General features: G+C 45.3%; 1 protein-coding gene across 6 annotated transcripts; it reads right to left on the bottom strand.

Annotated features, from left to right (window-relative positions):
* Positions 1 to 3990: 3990 nt before the first annotated feature.
* On the bottom strand, positions 3991 to 20421 carry TRNAU1AP (tRNA selenocysteine 1 associated protein 1). Of its 6 annotated transcripts, none has more exons than XM_087761002.1 (10): positions 20218 to 20421; positions 17130 to 17206; positions 16921 to 17018; positions 16034 to 16133; positions 13198 to 13250; positions 11702 to 11833; positions 8435 to 8554; positions 6836 to 7043; positions 6222 to 6255; positions 3991 to 4478 (listed from the first exon to the last, which is right to left on the bottom strand). In XM_087761002.1, exons 3-10 carry the CDS (start codon positions 17004 to 17006, stop codon positions 4342 to 4344), a joined length of 870 nt encoding a protein of 289 aa, XP_087617128.1. In that variant the 5' UTR covers positions 17007 to 17018; positions 17130 to 17206; positions 20218 to 20421; the 3' UTR covers positions 3991 to 4341. The 6 variants fall into 6 exon arrangements, 3 of the variants coding, with proteins under 3 accessions (XP_087617128.1, XP_087617127.1, XP_087617129.1); XR_015705488.1 differs by lacking the exon at positions 17130 to 17206 and adding an exon at positions 4736 to 4947 and having other exon boundaries at positions 4340 to 4478; XR_015705489.1 differs by lacking the exon at positions 17130 to 17206 and adding an exon at positions 4736 to 4902 and having other exon boundaries at positions 4340 to 4478.
* Positions 20422 to 21737: the final 1316 nt, after the last annotated feature.

Below are 21737 nucleotides of genomic sequence, written 5' to 3'. Positions count from 1 at the left end.
GGAAATGAGCCCCAAACGTTGCGTGACCAAGCTCTTCCAAAAACAGCCCGTGTCAAAGCCGGCGGGGACAGGTTACAGGCAGCTGGTCCCATACTCCACCTCCTCCGTGCATCCTGCAGCTGCTCTGACGAGTCACAAGGCATTCCCCGGGCAGCCCGGATTCTCCTTGGCACAGCTACTCATGCAAAGTGAACTTAGAAATCTCCCTGTCAAATCCTAGCGCAGGACAGAACTTTGCTCATTGTAGCAAAAATAACCCACCCCAAAAATTCAGATAACCTTGGAAAACATCAAGTGTTTGGGAAGAGAATCTTCCAAATGCTAAACATGGAGAATCCCCAAAGAGCAATACCAAAAACCAACGGATGCTCCGTAGACCTCAGCCCATCACGAGAAGATGGATGGAGAGAAGATGGAGCAGAGAAAATCCCGCTGTGTGTCTGCGGTGCTCGACCACAAGGCCAGCGAAGCCCTGACGAAACCTCCCAGCGTGGCTGGGAGCCTCACATCAGCCTTTTCCGTAGCGCGGGATGGGGAGCAAACGCTGGGAGAGGCTGCAATTCCCAGCGCTGGACAGGTGGGAGCAGACAACTCGCATGGAAGCACTCTGAAAAAATAGCAGTAAGGAAAAGCAAGTACGGATTAGTGATCCAGGTGGGCTGCTGTGCCTGCAGCTCCTCGGGGGTCCTGTGTGCGGAGGGGAGAAGATGAACCCTGTCCACATGCAGCTCAATCTGCATCGCCTTAACTGCGTTATCTACCACCGCTCCGACCCTGGGAATTTTACAACAGAAGCAGCGTATCGTCTGAGAAAAACGGAGTGTGTACCACCCGGTGCCCCCAAACCCCTTCTTACAAAACTGACCGCACTCGGTAAAACCATTTTGACTGGGAATAACTGCTAAGGAAGAAAAGCATAGTAACTTGAATAAAAAAGGAGGTATTTTCTGAAGAAATGCTCTAACCAGGCAAAAAGGTAAAGCAAGCTTTGTCAGAGCGACATTTTCTGACCTAGCTCTATCAGTTTCTAAATGTAGCTATTGCATTTAAAATTCATACCCTATCCTGACATTGAATTAATTTCATGTCTAAGCAAATCCCAAGTTAAATCCAGAAGCTGGTGTATCCAGTGTGCTTTACAAGATGCACTGGGAGATAGCAAGGCTGGAAGGTAAAAATTCCTCTCGGATCTTGTTTAGCAGAAGCTGAGGATTAGCAAGCCAGTAATGAGAAACTGAGTACGCAAAGATCAGAGTCAAACATCTCTGTTCCTCAAAAGGGATTCAGAGAAATACCTGCGGGTGTTCGGTACTTTTTGGTGTGCAGGATATGAACCTGTCTCCTGAAAACGGTCCAGGCAACAGGAATTTTCTCTAGTCAGACACACACAGAAAACATCACCGCTGGCCCCCGTCAGACCCCTCGACCCGTACACGGTGCTGCGCTGGTACAGCCCCACATTTGCTAAAGAAATGGTTTCAGACTCCTCATCCCATTGGAAGCGGGTCAGAATTTCTCACAGGCCGCCCCCCATGCTTACTGTCAAGCTTTTCATTAAACACGTTAATGGCAACAGGGCACCCCGCAGCCTTGCAGCTTACGCTTTGGAAATCGCCACTTCATGCCCAACAGCAGCAACGCCCACGTCCTTCCAGCTCTGCAGTTCGCTAAATATTTTTCAGTCTGCGTAACGCAAAGGGTAATCCGAGAGTCCCTGCGATTTAGAGTAATCTACAGTGGGTCATCACATCTTCATCAAGTAACACAGTAAGAATGCTTGAGGCGTTTTTGTAATTACTAGTAAACGCTGCATGCTGAAAAGCAGAATACTTCATAATCTCAGTCGCAAATTTTGATGCAATTTTCAAGAATTACATCATCCCAGTGAGCTGCGATATCATCTGCCTTGGATTTCTTGCCTTTAGCACATAAAGATAAAAGCAGAATTTACCTTACTACACGGAGTCCTTGTCTTTCATCTTGTGTTACACTAAACGGTAATTAATCAGGGCTTTTCCTGTAGCCATCCATGACAAACAAAATCCCACACTCTGTTTAACTTGGATTCCAAAACACAAACCCTACAAAATCCAGGTGACCTGCTGTTTTGTAGCTCCACATAAAAGTCTCCTCTGCGCTTCAGATGCTGCAATAATGGCCGGGAGCTGAAAATGAACATTAAAATGAATAAGTGATACACAGCAAAAAGTGCAGGGAGATTAAGAGCTCAACAGAACATTGGCTGAGACTCTCACAAACAACCCCAAAAGGCTGGCTCACACATCAAGGCAACGTGGCCCAAAGCCTCACGTCAACCTCTCTCCTACAAGGAAATCATGAGCTATTTTAAGCTCTGATCACCAGTAAACAGGCTTCAGCGGGTAATTTTTGCCGGCCCCAAATCATTCTCCGCATAAGGGCCCAAGGGTCTGTATATACACAGCTCTCCTAGAAACGAGGGATGCCACTTACGATGGCTCAGACTCATCGCTACCAACTTTCTTCCCACCGAGGCAGGTCCAAAAGAGGAGAATGAAGGGCATACAGGGTAGCACTGTTGCAGCACAGTAACAGAACGATCTAGCAAGCGTTTAACGGCAGAACATAAAGAAAACCTTCTTTACGTCACCTCTGAAATGCCACTCTATTGAACAGGCACTTTTCAAGAAGAGGGGCATCATCTGAGTGTTCAGCACCGCTGACCAGCTACACCAGAAGAAAAAAAGCACTCTGCTCTCTTCTACGGCTCCGCTGCCTCTGAAACACTACCAGCACACACAGGGAACATTTGTTTCTTTAAATTCAGAGTAACTGAAGGTTAGGACACTGTTAACAGCCCACAGCACAATCAGATGCACAGGAGGAGGAAAAAATTCACAGCAGATGAGAACGCAGGGGTCCAGCAGTCCTCTAGTTCCGCTTGTTCAGAAATACGCTAACTCCAGCGTATGTCACCATTCCCCTCACATTCACAGTGCGTTTACCATTGCAGTTGATAAAAAGACCACAGACTGACAAATATATCATAATTATGGACACAAACAAAGGTGTAGAAGAAGTAGGCTTTATGAAAGTATTTAAATTTTGTGGCAAATCTCTCCATCAACATGGGCAGGGAGGCAACTAAATGCGTTGCAGTAGCAATTTCAGTTACCAAACTATTTCTTGGATAGACATTTATTACAGGTAGTTTATCTGTTCCTATTTCTCAAAGAGTTTAAGGCACAAAAGCCTGAAAAGGGCTTATAACGTACATAAGTGCTATTCTTTTCGCTTTCACCTCTAATGCAACATAATATTAGCTTAAATATATTGCTTGTCCATCCAGCTTATACAACATCCAGTAGAAAACTGCTCTCCAGGTTAGCAACAATTTGTTGCACAATATATCGATTAGATTGCTCTGACCCGTTTTTGCTGCAAGATCTTCAGTTTCACCATATTCACTCTGACAGGACAGTGGAAGACGCTACGAAATCTTAACATCTTAATGAGACCATCAAGGTGTGTCCACAATGAAAAAAGGCATGATACACAACAGAACATTTAAACAAGGTTGCCGGTAAAAGTGTTTTAAACTGCTTGATTGATGGGGAATTATTTCCTCACGCACAGGTGGAGAGGCAAGCCAAACGTGCGAGAGACCACCAGGTAGAAGGCATCGGTCTGTAGTAGTTTTGTAACACTCCCTTCCGTCTTTACTCTCCAAAATGCTCTTCAGGTAGATTGCTTAAGAACAACGAGCTATAAACTTGCTAGCTCAAGATCACAGCTTAGGTTAAGCAGAACATAAGCTTTCATCTACATGGTTCTTTCCTGTGCTCAAGTTGCAGCAACCTTACGCAGTCACTAGAAAGCTTTTGAGACATTTTAGTGGTATCCGACAATGATTTTTTAAAAGAACACGTTTACGAGAGCTGGATCAAATGACTGAAGACAGTTAAATGGGCAGCAAAACAGAAAGATGGGCAGGAACCAAAATGCAAAGGGTGATTTTACTTAAAAGACCAACTTTTTTATTGTACGTTGGAGTAGAGTCTTTCCCCTGTGCCATCTCGTTGAAAGTTTATAAATTACAATTCCCAAGAAGTATTAAGAGTTCATTTCAAGACAAAAGGAATAAAACCGTTGCAGTTCTAACTTTCACCATGAATAAAAGTTACCATGATGCTCCTACGGTACTCATTCTGTACAGGGAAGGCCACAGTCCTCCTGTACTTCGAGTAACAGACCTGGGTGGAGAAAGGGCCACCCCTCACTACTGCAGGATCCAGGTGCAGCGTAACAGTCCGGAGCGCACTGGCGGGCTTGTCACACAGACACAGTGCCTCAGCAACGAGGCTATAACACGGCTGGAATCTCTGACGAGACAGTGTCCAAAGGCTGCCAATGACAGTCCATCAAGGCATCATAGAGCTCTTCACTCTGTTCCATAAACTGTTTATTTGCTTCCTGGACGTCCAACTGAGGCGTCGGATCTAAAGGAGGAAAGACAGACAGACAAACAGGTCACACACCAAATGTGTTAGGAAAAACCCACACCCCGTGAACATGTTAGTTTTATTAAAACAAATGTGGGGGGAGTCACAAGACATTCCCAGTGCTTGCCCAATCGTGAACCTGACTAGATTAGCCCTAGGAGATCTTCCTGCAATAAGAAATAACTACATCCAAATATGTCCCTCTTTCCAGTGGTGATTGCCCCCATAGCAGAGTCAACAGAGAGAACGCATACCTGCACCTCGCAGCCCAGTGTAGCCACTTAAACTGCCAAAGAAGGTGGGCTGGCACTGAGGCACCGGACTGCAAAGTGGAGGAGCGGAGGCGCAGGCACATGTTCCGTTCTGCTCCCTCCGCTACAGGGTCAGAGTGGATGGCTGGGGACGGTAGCGTCTTACGCTGCTGCAACAAGAGTCACCAGAGCTCGTCTGCCAAAGCCTCGAACACCTCAAAGCATTTCACAGTTAGTAACCAAAGAAGTGCCAGCGACACCCAGTGAATTACGTATGAATATGTCCCCTATTTTACAGTTGGAAGAAACGTTTGTAAAGCATTTTGGAGCTGGATAGCAACCCAGCGGGTACAATTCTGCTGCTACCAACGCACACTTAACATTTCACAAAAATTGCCTCATCGTATTCCCCAAACCACTTGACGGATGTAAAGCTCACCTAACACCACCCACAACCTACAGCTGAGGTCATCAGCCTGGCACAATCACATAGGTTAGTAAGTGACTATGAGAGTGCAAAGCAACTAGCCAACTGAATGGAAAAACTATAAAACACATCAGGAATAAAACGCTTGTAAATATGTTCAGTTTTAGCTATACTGTGTTGTAACACATCACAGGAGAACAGAATTAAGAAAAAGGAATGATACACTGGCAATACATTATTTCAGTTTCCTACAAATTTCAACATATTAATTTAATCAATGAGAAAAAGACACCCCAGAGATATTCTAACTATAGTACTGGTGTGTTAGTTTCAGAGAAGGGAAAGCTCTCCTGTAACGCTTTTATAAAGCCATTAAGGGTTTTCTCATTGACATCATTACTGATAGCCTATGGACCCTGTGAAGGATCCAGCTGCTTTCTACTGTTACCATGCGATTTTATTTTTTTTTTAAAGAGAAGAATAAGATACACTACATAGTGCATATTCTGCTCAAGACAGAAATTTGGAACTACTAGTATAAAATGATTTTTTCTTGCATCAATAAATGAAAACTGTTTGTACGTACCTCTAAAAGCCTGGCATGGTTTAGTGGCCCATTTCAAGCAATGACTGCTAAAGCAAATATTTCATCACAGTGCTAACTGATATTATTTCTTTTTTAAACTAAAAGCACAGTGAAGTATCCTGGGCTCTAAATTTGAAGATTTTACAGAAAAACAGAATATCTACATTGTTTTTGTAGCATACCAGAAAAAAAAAATTAAAAAAGGATAAAAGTTTGAGTACTATAGAAGATTAAAACCTCAATGCTAGCGAAGTCAATTAGTTTCAGTCCTGACAAGGTCCAGACTAGGAACAGCAACTGTAAAATAAGGATGCAATTGCGCTAGGTGATAATGACCCACAAATTTTCTCAGACCTCAGATTTACTCAAAGATAAAGGTATATTATACATTGAAATTAAGGGTCAATTTGAGAAAGACTATCTCTAATCAGTGCAGAACAAACAGACAACTTCAATATTGAATTCAAGGAACGTACCTTCCAATGCATCCTCACCAACTTCTTCATATGTCTGCAAGGAAAACAAAAAAACACCTTAGGACAGCAGATATTTATTTTTTCTTTTATGAACATCATCTGTTGATTACTGCTGTCATATACTGACTTTTATATCTGACGGATTACAACAGAATTCTTCACACATAAGCCCTGTGCTCCACTCCCAACAGACTCCATGGGGCAGATCCCACACTAAACTTCTAACAGAGGCAGCAGTTCTTCAAATTCCTGTGGTGCAGCGGGTGGCTGCTCTGATCTGTTTTATCCTCTAAAACAAGGCTTATGAAGGATCCCAGAAGGCAGTCTTAGCACTGTCTGTCCAACTGCCCATATCAAGAGAACCCTTCTACCATGGTAACTGCATTAAGAGACTCCCTTATGCTCCCCCCGCCTTTTTACCCCTCCAGTCCCAGCAACATCCCCCATACAAGGCAACAGTACACACCAGGGTCCGCTAAACAGTTCTGCTTCCTCATCACGTAGCTATAAGGCCCCAGAGCTGAATATAAAATGAGCCCATCACCGTTTTGTAACCTATGTCGTGTTTCTGTGCTGACAGATCCCTGAAGAGCGAGTACGTCGCGCTGTCCTACCTGCATTGTGCTCTGCGTGTATCCATACTGGGGATAGCTGTAGCTGTAACTGCCTGTGTTCTGGTCGTAGCCCCACTGGGCATAGTAGTTGTGATATTGTTGGTAATATTGGTTATAATTATAGTTGTACATCTGATTGTACTCCATTGGTTTCACACGATTACTTAAAAAGATAAAGCAGGAATAAGTTGCAAATAACGCAGAACAACTATGAAAAAAAGCAGTGAAATAGCTTAAGATACAATATGGTACATAAACAAGGTTTAGTCTAACATGCAAATTTCAGTCTTTAAAATATATTCACTATTTACTGCCGCAGCATTTATCATTTGCATACATTTGCAGAAAGAAAGAAGTGGTTTAAATTTCATCTTCATTAATAAACATTGCTTTCATTCTTTATGAGTAATTCAGTATCACTTCCTGGCTTTGGGAAGGGAAGAGTTCAGGACTATGAGCCTCGGTTTAGAACAATCCTGAACCATGATCCAGACTCTTGGGTCCCTTTTTCCTTCTGATAAATAGGACGAAGCTAAGTACTCTGCAGCTTCCTGAGACAAGGTACTGAGTCTTGCTTTACATGAAGAGTTAAAGACTTAGAGCCTTGCAAAAGAACTGGGGTTTCCTTTAGTAAGAATGGACAAAAACCTCTCCCTTCTGCCACTATCGTACAGAAGCCTAACCAACGACTGGTCATCCCCGTTCCCCCTGAACTGGGTGGTCTTCAATGCACATAGTTGGAAGAGCTCATGAAGTAAAAAGGACTACAGGTAATTAAAAAAAAACAACTTAAAAAGCCTGTGAGCTGACTAAAATTCCCATTCCCTGCCATAAAGTGGCAGCATTCCCACGGAACTGGGAACCTCACCTGATTATTAAGATTTGAAATAATGAGATGACAAATATTGTTTGGAAATGAAAATACGTCACACACAAAGCTATGTCTAATGATGAAATTAGTGAGAAGTAGGAAGAGGGAAACATCAATCTTCTCACCACGATACACCCCCTTTTTCTGCTTTTCTCTTCCTTATCCCCCCAAGACTTCTGAGGTCACTGAAAATCTAAATATTATTCAAATAGGGAGCAATTACTATTATTTGTATTACCCTAGTGCTACGAGCCCCAAGTCAGACCAGGATCTCATTGTATCAGGTTCTGAACAAACACAGAAAAAAAAGTTAATCCCTGCCCCAAAAGATTTATATTTAGTAGACATCATAATAGAATTAGCAAGGTAATTGAGCTTTGCTATCCAGAAATCAATAAGCAGATTTAGACTATTTCAATTTAACGTAAAGGAACATATACTTTAAAAATAATCACATTTAAATACAGTGTGTGTACATGTGTGTGTATTTAATAATGTATACAAATAAAAACAGTGTAAAATGCTTAGTCTCGATCTAATGTTATATTTTTTTTTTAATTCCTGTGCATTCTGATACTCTAGCTACTTTACTATATTGGTGGGTATTCCTTCACTTTGTGATGCAAACATCCAGAAAATGTACCCAAACCACCAAAAGACATTTAAAAATACATGTGATTTCACATCACCGTGCTCTTATATAAATGTCTGGCTGCTCTTATACTCACGCTTTTGGTATAGCCACACTCAAGCGTACAGGTTTAGAGCCCAACCCCACAGCTCCTTGACACTCTGTCAGCGCTCTTTTCTGTTCCAGTTCATCCGTGAATTTCACGAACCCGTAACCTCTGTAGAGATACAGAGTAACTCATATAAAACAAAAAAGCCATGCCACTTTTTTTTGTAATATTTACAGTGAAGTCAAAATCAGTTTTGAAAAACACAGCAAATGAAACACTTTTGCTAGGCCTGTCCCTGCTTTTAGCAGAGATTAAGTGATTCCATCTTCCAGTTGCTTTGTATTATTTGCAAAATGCTTGGAACCGTACGTCCAAGCTTTGGCAGTACTTGCAAGAGCTTCGCAAAAGTAAAGTAATCCTTGTGCCAGTGGATTCTGGGGAATTGGAAGTGAGCTGGCACAAGACATGTCGAAATGCATGAACAGACAGTAGTAAAGCCTCAAATCTATACTGGGAGGATACAGATAACCTAAACAGTTGCAAGTCAGCACAGGATTGGCAAGACACAGGCACCGTTTATATCTAAAACTGCCCCACTCTGAAGGAAAACTTTGCTTTTCTGTACGATCGACTGAGATACACTTTCCAATCGAGTCCTGTTTTCAACAGGAAAATATTGAAATAGGCTTTCTGTCATTCCTAACAATGGCACGGCCCCATCGGCATTCTCAGCAGTGGACCTGAAAACGAGCTCTTAACGTCAAGTTGCTAAAACCTGCTCCGACAGCGCAACTTGAACAGGGATAGCATGCAGCCAGCAACCCCTCAGCTCCGTGGCAATCCTTCACTGCGGTGCTAGCAGTACTGCACATCAGCCAGACAGAAAATATCAAGTCCCCCTCCAACCCCAGAGGTCCTCTGCGTGGGATTCCAATGCTGTAGTGACTCAGAAGCAATGCAACAGCATCGAAGAGGGCAGTGCCAGGATCCTGAGATGGGATGGGCTGCCTCACGCAGCAGAAAGATCAAAGACTTAGGTGTGGGAGGGAAAGAGGAATCCATCTAGGTGAAGGAAGGAGTTCGGGAGGGAAAGGGCTTGTCTACCTGGGGAAAAGAACGAGCCGTAAGCAAGGGTGTAAATTATCTATTCTGTGGGAACTCTTAAACACCAGGTAACACACTGTTTTGAAAGCGGCATCACCTAGTACTGGTAGTAGGTCCACACTGGAAGCTATTGCAGAGCAGCTGGTGCCCCATAAAATGCAGTGTCTTGCATAGCAACCTATACACACAAGTCCAAATACATATTTTTATACATATATGCATGCATGCACATGTACTCTTCACATACAGAAGAGCAAGTCAAAGCTCAGGCTTACCTATATACAAACTGGATAATTAAGCAAGAGCAAAACTCTACATGGGTACACATTCTGCTTAACTTGCCTTCTGTGAAAGGACTGTGGCAAATTGAACCAGTGCAAGTCAACTTTTAAGTCAGTTTAAAGTGTTGGCACACAAAAGTGTGTAAGTTTCTGAGCTGCTACAGAGTCCTGCAGCCTTTCGGATGGGACCAGGAGTGTGTAAGTGAAACCAGGAATATTGGCAGTTCCAAAATAGAGATGGACAGATAAAGAGTTGGATGTAGTGTATAGGAATAGACGTTAGGTGCAGCAAGGGAGACAGTGATTCTTCCAACTTTTCCAGACACTTAGTTTTTTCGCACCGATGGCTAAACTAGATTTTAGTACAGAAGAAAACCCACCAAGAAATAATTTCTTCGTGGCCAGGACCACACTGGCAGACATTCTGTCATGTCCCAGCAGTTAGGACAAACCCCCTAGCCTGCACCCTCAGCAGAAACCAAAGGAGCAGGCACAGCGCTACGGTGTGAGGCTCCAAGCTCCTCTCTTGCCTGGACAAGAGGTGCTGGGAGGAGGCCTTCCTGATCTACCAGCCCCAGCTGGAAGGGCCAGGGCTTTACTAGGCACGTCCACAAGCCCCAGGTTCCTCTCTCGCATCACACTAACACTTGCAGTTGCCTCAGCTTTGAGTAACTGCACAAGACACAACAAAGGCCCTGGCAGCAACAGCCCGGCACTGCTAGGGGAGATAGCTGTGCTCTTCCCAGCAACAGGACTTTTAAGTCCCTGCTCCTACCCCGCTTCCCAAGGTACCACAGATTCCCTTTCCCTGAGGTCTGCACTTAGGAACAGTTCCCAAAGCGCAACTAATGGCCCAACCTGCATCACCCAACACCTTTTTTGTAGGCAGAGATTGAAGCAGTGAAGAAAAACAAGAACTGCTGGGTTTACACCTCTGAGGAGCCAGCCCACCCCTTGTAGTGTCGGTCTCAGGTGAGGTGGCAGTAACAGCGTGAGTACTTAACAGCCAGAGAGTTACTGAGCAACTCTGCAAGAGGTTCACGTTGCACATTAAGAACTTCATTACGAGGGAGGTAGTGCAGCACTGGAACAGGCTACCCAGATAGGTTGTATTATCTCCATCCTGGGAGGTTTTCCAGGCTACACAATTCAGGGCTGACCTGATCTAGCGTTGGCAGCAGTCCTGTTCAGAGTGGGAAGTTGGACATCAGACCTCCAAAGGTTCCTTCAAACCAAAATGTCTAAGACTGAGAAACCTTATGTGAGAAAGAGGGGAGATCTACAGCCATTTTCTAAGTCTTATCACAACATTCTTATAGGTGTTATATGAGAATATTGTATTTCATTGAAGCCATGTTCTGTATTGAAAACAAGGATGCTCACCAACTGGTCCCTCTTCCAGGAAAATACAGTTTCATTTTCTGCTACTTAGAAAATGTTTTAATAACGTTAAGAAACCCGACTTTTTGATATCTGTTTTTGGTGAGACATTTCCAGTGAAGATGAGCAAGGCGGCTACTAAGTACTTGACAATGAATCATCGCTTTATTTGCCCTACCCTATTTGAAACAAACACTTGTAAAGCTTTCACAGGAATACACACTCAATAGCCTAAAGACTCTAAAAGCACAATTCCATCTGAAAGTCCAGGGAGACAGTGTTTCAAGATTACACAGACATTTGTCAGCATTTTCAGAAGTGCAATAACATACTGCCAACACAGAAAGGACATAATATTCACAGAAGAGTGACAATACGCTGTGGTGACTATCAAAACACAAGCATACTGTAGACTGGATATCTGAGAACATTGTCTTTTCAGATAACTAAAATCTAAGCTGATAGAAATATTCTGCCTCCCTTGCTGCATTATATCTTTCCTCTTGCTGCATGTGAAGTGAAAGAAAAGAATGAATAAAAGATTACTTACTTGGATACTCCTGCCTGGTCCAAAACAACTTTTCCACCTCTACATGATGGATAAACTTTAACAAAAAATTCATATAACATGCCATCATCCACATCAGGAGTCAGGTCTCCCACAAAAAGTGAATATTCTGGACTAAAGAAATCAAAAGAAAACTTCTTAAGTACAATCATACAAAAAAAAGAGGCGTGCTGAGTGACACCTAACATTTAGCCTAAACATTTGACTTCAGAGAAAAGTGGTATTAAAAGACCATTTAATGGATACTTTAAAGTGTCACCAGTTAAGTTGCTTAGGTGACTACAATTTTTATTGACACTGCTTTTTCAAGTTAATTCAAGCAGCACAACTAATCTACTCAATACCGCTTTTATTTAAAGAGAATTTCATTTTTTAGTTCTCACAGGATATCTCTGGGTTTCCAACACGGCAGGAAAACATTAATATTTCATTTATAGATTTGCTATTTCCAACATATTGATCTTAAATTATAACATATGAATTAAGATACTTTGATGCTAGAAAGTTCAAATATCTTAAAAGACACTCCTGGCAAATCTGCTGTGCCACACAAAAGTTAAAGGATAAAACTGAGAGCCAGTCTAAGTCATCGTCCCTCTGCTAAAGACTCATGGGGCAAGCTGCTGCAATCAGAAAGGCTATGTTATCCATCTGCATTTTCAGAGCAAACGGAGCCATAAGAATTAGTTACCAGATGCGAATCTCATTGTTGGTCCCATCTGTTGCGCCTTGATTCTAATCTAAACAGTTGTTTTCTTAATAAAAAGGTTCATAAAAAATAATTTAAAATAAAAATATAATTGCCGAGATATGACTAACACTACCCTAATAAACCGCAGGACTGTGTTGCTTTCACCCTCACACACACCTGCCTGAACGCCTCCTTGTGTTATTGTTGCTTCAACTGCGTAAGCGTTTCTGGGCAGGCATTATGAAAGGCGCTCACACCACCCAGCTTCAGGAGCCTAATTTAGCCCGTTTGTCTCCTTACGCACCTTTCACCGTCAATGGAGAATGCTGGGCTCCTCCAGAGGGCAACTCGGAGCACCCTTCGCTCTCTTTGCTGACACTGGTGGTACTCCAGCCAGTTAAGCCAGCTGGTGTGAAACCACCGCATTTATCTTCAGGCGCTAAACACATTCATGGCATTATATAGTATTATGATGGGATGCATCCTCAGATACATAAAAAGTGCTAACATGCTACAGCATCACAAGTATCTACAGTGTGTGCCAAGGCAGTTTAACGTAATCTACATTTTTAATTATGGGATTTAGTTATCTGGCACGGCTAGACAAAATGGCACAAATTTGAGTTGTATGCATCTCATGAATGCTCTCCTATCTGACTTTGCTAGCTGTACGTCTCAACCGGCAATGATGAACTTGTGGGTTTACATATTTTGAATGTTCTTTGCGAGGCAATTGATGAAGAGACATTAAGCAGGCAAAACTTATATTTGAATATTGAACGTTTACCTGTTATCAGGCTGTTTTCCGTACGTTGCATAATTCAATTTAAATCGCTTTGCCTGAAACAAGGCAAAAATTAATCCATACGTTCAAATGTTCTCATGTGAATCCAAACAGTTAGGAAAAAATACAATAGGCTTATTTTATACAACTTTTTAAATGCTGACAGATGCTCAATGCCATCAGGCCAGCCAGTTAAGGTATCAAGGACAACATTTTAATTTTACTTGAGTACAGCTATAATGATGAAAATCAGCAAAGAACCTGCACGAAGAGGTTTGGCCTATCTTTATTTCAACGGTTTATAAAGCTAGTGAAAGAGAGTTAACCTTACATAGCATCAAATTTTTCTATCTTTAAGGAAGACAGGAAAACAGAGCTACTAACAACAAATATTAAATGACTTCTAATTTTAAGGTCTTTAAATGAAATCACAACATAGACTGTTGGACATTTGTGATTTACAAGAATACTGGCAGACCAGAATCTGCCACATCAGAAAATGGAATCAGTCCCTCAGTTTGGAAGTATGGCCAAATGCTTTGCTCTGGATGATGTGCTCATTTAGTAAGATCCAAAATTAAGGTTTTTCTGAAAGCCTTACCTGTCGTTGGACGCTGGAGGCCTCCCTAAACTTTGCACCTGATTTTCTTTTTAAACAAGTTTCCCAGGAGCCTAGATTTGTGCCCACTGGCACATCTGGAATTCCTCGCCCCCATCCCACCAACTCACATTTAAGTCTAATGTGAGCCCAACTCACATTTAAGTCTAGACCAAGATCTAAGGAGCAGCTGGTTTTCTGCCTCAAAATCCCGAGGGTCTCAATCCCATGGGCATTCTTATACGATGCTTAGCCCACAATGACCCAAGCAGGCTCACTGCAGAGTGCAATGGTAATTGCTATTTTCTTTTGAAACACGTCTGACAGAGGAAGAAGCAAAGGGTTGCACTCCTTTACAAGAACACTACTGTCAGAACTCACCCAGAGAGTGGAAGACCTAAGCTGGATTCCCTCGTCAGCTTGAGGGGCTTCAAAAGCATTTTTCTATCTCCCAACAGGCTTCCAAAGCAGATACCCCTCTGTACTACACAGTGGCATAGCAAGAATTCAAGGGCAATTTGGTCAAAGAAAGCAAGCCTACTGTGAGTCCATAACCTAAAGATCAGGACGTTTGTTTAGTACAGCAGAGAGCCTAGTGTGCTCCTGCACCTTGTACGATGTATTTTCTTCCCTCAAAGAGAGTGTAAATAATTCTTGGGAAATAGAGCAAAGACTTATCTCTAGGCTATAATCACGTTCCTTGCATGCTTGCATTCACTGGTGCACAGTGGTACACAGCTCTTTCTGCGGACCATTTACAAGCTAACACAAAATTTAGATTCCACTTTGAAGCACTTTCATCTTTTTTTGGACTTCACTCTTCATCGCAAGATTTTGGGTTTAAAATCAATGAGAGACCTGAGAGTACTTCCAGTCAAATGGGAACTGGGGACAGTAATTCTGTAAAACAGAGAGAGCAGCAGCACCATGGCTGTTATTCCTTTGGCTGATTCAGTATTTAAAAATAAATAAAAGAGTGAGCCACATTCAACAAGAGAAAAAGTATCTAAATGCAAGAGACGAGCTGGACAGTTGCCTGCTGAGCGCAGATTTAGGCTGCCTACATTGGATCTCTGTCTGACATCTGTAATTCTCTCCATGTGTTATGTAAATCATCCCTCTACACCACACCACATTTTGAATTAAACTGTGGACAAAGGCGGGTATTCCCGAAACCAAACTTCAATTGTTATGTTACTCCTTGCAAGAGCTGCTTTCTTTTTCTCTCTACTGACTATAGAAGGCATCTAGGAAGATCAGCTTCCCTTCACCGTGGGCTCTGATTTGCAATTTAAGGGCATATTAATCAGGACAGGTGAAGCAGATACCTCCAGGCCTCTCATCCGCCCCTGTTAACAGGGGACACCATCCTCTCAGGAAGGTTGACCAAACAGTTCAAGGAACAACACCTGAACTTCCCCGTTTCCCGCTCAGGGTATTAACTACACTGAAATAGGCATCATTTTACCTTACTATATCACACTGTAACTGAGGTGATTCTAGAGCTGCTTTATGAACCAGTCATCCTAGCTACTGCAGCCAACTTCTGTGGGTGCAACGGACAGCTGTGTCAGCCATCCCATTTTAATCTACTACACATTCGAGTCAACATCCTAAAATTAGCCTCTCAGACTATTCCTCCTCCTCTTCCTAACTACCTAGCTTTTATGTATCCAAGACATTCGTTATGTATTGCAACTATACAATGGACTAGCTCTTTCTCCACTGTAAATAGGTTTGAGTAACTTTTGTTTGCTAAGGGCCAAGAATAATGCAAGGCTTAAAAGTCATGTTTCTCTTGCAAATCAAAGTTACTCAAAACTCAGTGCAAACTTGCAAGTTCATCTTGTACATATATAACAACATACACACTGTAACAAATTAATATGGAACTACAAACGGAGAGAGACAGAAGGACTGTGGTAGGGACGCTCCATCTATTTTTTCCTTGTTCTTCTCTGGTGTCTTATTAGTCCAACTTTGGTAATAGTAGAAAGGCTCAGAAATGCAACATTTCTATACCTGGATTTTATCCAGACATTCACACAGAAATTAGTATTTTTTCCAACAATTTGCTGAGCAAGAACATTAGTAGTTTCATGTTCACTAATTTAACTCTAAAGAAAAGAAGAATCCCAGTTTGCTAACTATGAATTTGTCTGTAATCATTCAAAATACAGATTCTACACTATCTATTCCTTCCCAGTTTTGGTTCTCAACTGGCTGATTTCATTTACTTACCGGTGTAGCACCAGGAAGCGGTTTTCCATTGATTTTGTGTAAACATTTCTCTGCAGTAGCTAGATCTGCAAATTCTACAAAGCAATAGCCTGCTGGAATTCTGAACATACGACACGGGAGAGGAGAGAGAAAGATTTCAGATTTAAAACACATTTGAGGAGGAATACTATATTTTTAGATAACTGGTGGGAAATTTGCTATAGTTGTAATACTTGGAACAATTTCTTGTTCAAAGTATAAACATTAGCTACCAAAAAGAAGCCAGCAAAGTAATCTCAGATCTCAAGTAAAGTGACAGCCCCTACTTACCAGTAAGTCATGTCAACATAAGCACATAGAAAATAGTTTTGCTCACAATTAGTTTACTTCCTACTTTCATTGACTACATAAATTTTCCCACCCAAGTTTAAACAATTGAAAACCGAAATCACAACATTTACAAGAACATGAAACTACTTTTTATTCTGCATAGTCACTCTTTTTATTCCAAATGAACTCGAAGGGTCCTCATATGGCTCCTTCTCAAGTCAGACTTCCCACCTCTGCCAGCATCACGAAGCTGCACTAGTGTAATGATTAACACAGACCGGCCACTGAAGCCTTCAGTCCCAGACGTGCAATTCCCAGAGGGACTGTATGGCATACATATGCTGCTCGGAACGAGTGCTGCAGCACTGCAGGATGAGGGCCAAACCTTGGTTTGTTGAGAGCCAGCAATTGTCCTCTCCATTGCCATCATCAATATACCCACATCTTTGGGAGCAATGGTGAAAAGCTCAAAGGGAAAATCACTGTAATACGGACAGGACCACAGTGATGGGCAGAGGGCAAACGGTTCAGTCCAAATGCACTGGTAGAACAAACGGAGAACAAGCATAAACAGTTACCCTGTCAACCTGTTTCGAATGATTTTTACACTCAGTACGAGCTCTCCCATGGTGGCAAAGGCTCTTGAGACAAAGTTTTCATCCATATATGGCTCCAGCTATAAAAGCAAAAAAAAAAAGTTAGACCAGGGCATCTACAAAAAGGAGAATATATGTGTCAATGTCACCCTAAGCAGTTAAAACATTATTGAGAAGTATTTTACCCTTACACTTCAAAAAGAAGACTCATTTAAGAGGGTCGATGCCACTCAAAACCAGCAGGCATGCATGAACCAGGCTCAACAGTCTGCAAAGTGGAACCCAAGAGACAGCATGAATTTCAGAGAACAGGGAGCTTTCACAGAAGGACAAAAGCCACTCAGAAACATACAGCAACAAACTGAGCGTTCACTACACGGTGCAGGGGGTAAGGAGAAGGCAGGCTCCTTCTCTGTACACAAACAGAGGTTGGGCCAGCGCTATCGGTACACAGGCACGGCACAGCCCGGGGTGCTATGACGAACGGGCGGCATGCGTCAGGTAACACAGGCCCCATCGAGCTGGGGTAGGGATTTGCAGAGCTGTGTCTACCTCGCATAACTGTGGAGATAGGCAGGGCAGCACTTGGAGGGGAAACCTCTAACCGCGTCCCACAGTAGGTCTGAGCTTTGTATTGCACGTGGGTGTGCTGCCCGTGTTTATGTCATGGTGAGAGGGTGGCCCTGTGCACGTCAGAGTGTGTGTGAAGCGCAGGGCAGTGGTACTGTGTAAGTGAACACGCTGGAGGGCAGGGGTCTGTATGGTGTCAGTGACTGAAAAGCATGAAATGGCACTGCAATTTGGACCAAATATATGATGAAGGTACTGAGGGAAAAGGATGCCTCTCTGTGTAATAGAAAGTGGAGGAGGAAGCTAACTGAAATTCAGGTTTTGTGCAATACACATACTGATGGGGAGCGCTGCGTGTGACAGCTAACACGAGGCTGGGGTGTGGGGGAAACATACATAGCTCCATATATATAAGTATATATACACCTGTGTGAGTAAGACAGATGGCCTTGTGGTAACTGACAGCCCTCGAGCGTGTCCGTGTGTCTGTCAGGTACCAGGTGGCTCCGTCACTTGTGTGCATGACAGAAGGTGCAGATTCGTGCAGTATCTGATAATGGGTAACCATATTGCACTCACACGTGCAAAACATGGCAGATGCCCTGCGGAGGCGTGAGTGTAAAGCAGAAATGACTCTCTTACATGTGCCAATAGCAGGAGGCAGCACTACTCTGTACAGACATGCCATGCAGAGGGTGATCCTGTGGGGTGTGTGTGTACAGGAAAGCCAGACTCATAAAGGCAACAGGTGACTGTTGCTTGGATATGTACGTGTGTGTTTCAAAGAGCAGCGGCCTGCTTGTGAGAGAGGTGACTGAAAAAGAAGATGGCCTTATGGTGGAGAGGTGGCCGATAGCACTTTGTGCGGGTAAAGAGAAAAGGGACTCTATAATGTGTTTGCATGAGTGGCAGGCAGCGGAAGACTCACTGATGTGTCAGTGTATGCGTGCAATGCAATGGCAAATTTGGTGGAAGCGTGTGTCTAAGAGAGAAGCAGCCGGTGGGATCCTCAGTGATGCACTGGGTTGTGCGTACACACACCTGAGAGAGGCTGAGGAAGACTACAGGGTGCACGTGTGTGTGCAAGCAGGACTACGCAATATGCTGGTGTGAGTCTGTAAGAAAGAGGCTGGAGAAAGCTGTGCGTGCAAGTAACAGGCAACATGGAAATTGTGATACACTGGTGTAACTGCATGTGCATGTCTGTACGTATACGCAGGTGTATACAAGCATGTGGCAGGCAGCAAGGACACTATGATACAGCGATGCGATTGCATATGTGACTGTAAACGTGGCAGACTGCAGACACTACAATACAACATCAGCACATACATACAGGCGTGTACGTGGGTGGCAAAGCACTACAATACGCTGGGTGTGAGCACGCATATGTGAGCGTGTATGAAAGTGTGAGTGTATAGTGGCAAGCAGTGAGGGACACAGGTGTGTGAGTATGAGGGTGTATGCAGTGTGTGTGAAGGGCAGGCAACAAGGGACGCTGTGAGGTGCGTATCACTGTGTGAGCGTGCTCACGGTGTGCACGTGAGCAGGCAGCGAGAGACACCCTAGGGTGAAGGAGCACCTGTGAGTGTGAGTGTGCTGCCAGGTGCACATGCAGGCAGGAATGAGGGAAATACTGGGGTGTGTAAGTGTTTATGAGTGTGTGTGCATGTAGGAGAATGCAAATCCCACAGGTGTGCACGTGTGTGGGGCAGGCAGTGAGGGATGCTCTTGGACAGGCGCACAAAAGCACGCGAATGCAAGTAAGTGTAACTGCCTACAAGTGTGAGCACAAGCGTGTGAGCCTAGCAGCACAAGTGCAAACGTGTGAGTGTGTAAGTGCCTTAGAGCATATGGCCATGAGCATGTAAGTGCCTACAAGCACATGAGCGTAGAAGCCAGCATATAAACCCTAGAAGCATGTGAGCGTACAGGCTAGTAAGTATATGAGTGAGCGTGTAAGTGCCTAACACAGCACAAGCACGAAAGTGTGAGAACGTGTCAGTGCCCAGGAGCGTGCCTGCCCACCAGCGTGAGCGCAGGCAGCACGGGACACTGGTGTAAGTGCCATGAGTGTGTCTGTGACCCTGGCTGCAGGCAGGCAACGAGGGTCACTCGGGGGGGGGGGGGGGGGTACCTTAACTGTGTCTGTGAGTGAGGAACTGCCCATGAACGTGCTTGCTGGGCCAGGGTTAGTGTCTGAGTGTGGGTTTGTGTGTCAGCATGTGTAAGTGTGCGTGTCAGCGTGTCCGAGTGTGCGTGTCAGCATGTCCGAGTGTGCGTGTCAGCCTGCGTGAGCCTGCCGGCGTGCACAGGAGTGGGTGCGCGTGAGAGCGTCAGTCAGCTCGGGAGTTCATCTGTGTGTCAGAGTGCGTGAGGGTCCGTGAGGCTGTGTCAGTGCGTGAGGGTGTCAGTGCGAGGGTGTCAGTCACTCAGTCGGTGCGAGGGTGTCAGTCGGTCAGTCAGTGTGAGGGTGTCAGTCAGTGTGAGGGTGTCAGTCGGTCAGTCAGTGTGCGGGTGTCAGTCAGCGTGCGGGTGTCAGTCAGCGTGCGGGTGTCAGCCAGTCAGTCAGTCAGTCAGTCAGTGCGCCCCAGCCCGCCGTCGCCCCGGGGCCGGCCGCTGCGGCCGCTGCCCTCCCGCCTCCCGCCGGCCAGGCCGCCCCGCTGCCCGCCTCACAAAGCCCCGCGCGGGTCCCGGCCGGACACTCACGTCCCCCATCCACAGGCTGGCGGCCATGCTGCTCCCGCAGGCCCCGGGGCGGGCTCAGCGGGGCCGCGGCTTTCGCCTCCCGGCTCGGCCCCGCCGCTGCCGCCGCCGCCGGCGCCGCTTCACGCCGAGCCCGCGGCCCGCTCCGCCGCCGCGCTGCCCCGCCGCCTCCTCCGCGGCGGCCGGCGGGCGGAGAGAGCGGCGCCCCCGCCGCCACGGGCGCCCCGGCCCGCGGCAGCGCCCCCTGCCGGCAGGAGGAGCGCCAGCGGCGCGGGAGGGGGGCGCAAGATGGAGGCGGGTGTGAGGAGGGGGAAGAGCGTTGGGTTTTGGGGCTCCTCGAGGAGGTTTTGGGGCGCGGGGAGGTGGCGGGGCGCCTGGTGGGGCCGTGAGGAGGGCTGAGGTGAGGGGTAGGCCAGGGTGGAGGGGGGTGAGATGAGGGGTCCAGGGCTGGAGACTGGGAGGAGGAGGAGGAAGGGGCTGAGGGGCGATGGGGAGGAGGTGGGTGGGTGGGTGGATGGATGAGGCAAGCCGGGCTAAGAAGGGAGGTCAAGCCTGGGTGAGGCCATGCGGGGACTGGGGTTGGGGACGGGAGAGTCCCCCGGGGCAGGAGCAGCAGGGAAGGGGGATCGTGAGGCGGGGGCGGGGGGAGATGGCCGCCCCAGGAGAAGGGCTGTGTCTCAAAGTGGATGGAAAAGCATCCGGGCCGGCTGCCCACCTGGCCTGGAGAGGGGCAGGGGGCCAGCGCTGGGGTCTCCATTAACACCTCTGTTCTGGAGTCACTTCATGCCCGAGGATCTCGTCTCTTTCTGAAAAGGGCCGGTGAGTTTCCAGCCCCTTTCATGGGGCAAGAAAATGAGGCCTGTTGCATACTCGGAAGTTTCAGGTGTGAGAAGACAAATACAACAAACCCCAGATTTCCTAATTAAAAGATCCTTGTGTTTTCCAAGTCTGAGATGGGAGTTGAATTCATTTTAGCACTCCAAGCTGACAACCCAGGCCCCCACGCATCACGGGATTGCCTTAAAAAAAATCATGAGGCTTTTAAATGAAGAAAAGAATTAATTACTTCATATAGTAGTACACAGGCCTGTGCTGTGCTCTGCATAAGCATTGTGGAAACGCATTGTGTATGCCAAATAATTTGGTGTAGCAAAGGGACAGCATTCCTACCATCGTGGTGTTTTAAAAGCACTTTGGTCATCTATTCCAAGGTTTTCTCGCAAAAAGAGTTGGAGGTGCTGAAATAAGCTGTGTGGAAGTTTTTCAGCTCTCTGTTGTGAATGTGCGACTCAGACCGCTGCTGTTGGTGCTGGCACGTGGTTTACAAAGTTGGACACTTGTTGGCAATGTCGGCCGAAGGCCAAGGGCTCAGTGTGGTTTACTGTGCTGAGGAAGTTTGTGAGAGGCCATAATCCCTGCTCCTCTCCACCCACCAGGACAGAAGCCATGCTCCGAATCCCAGCCAAACCAGGGCTGCCCTCGGCTCTGAGCTTAGACCACTGCCTCTTTGCTGGGCAGGCAGA

The sequence above is a fragment of the Nipponia nippon genome, unplaced genomic scaffold (genome assembly GCF_047370975.1).
Source record: "Nipponia nippon isolate SJK-2023a ecotype South Korea unplaced genomic scaffold, ASM4737097v1 scaffold_23, whole genome shotgun sequence".
NCBI classification, from domain to species: domain Eukaryota; kingdom Metazoa; phylum Chordata; class Aves; order Pelecaniformes; family Threskiornithidae; genus Nipponia; species Nipponia nippon.
Note: the sequence above shows the minus strand (reverse complement) of the source record. Positions and strands in the feature narration are given on the sequence as shown.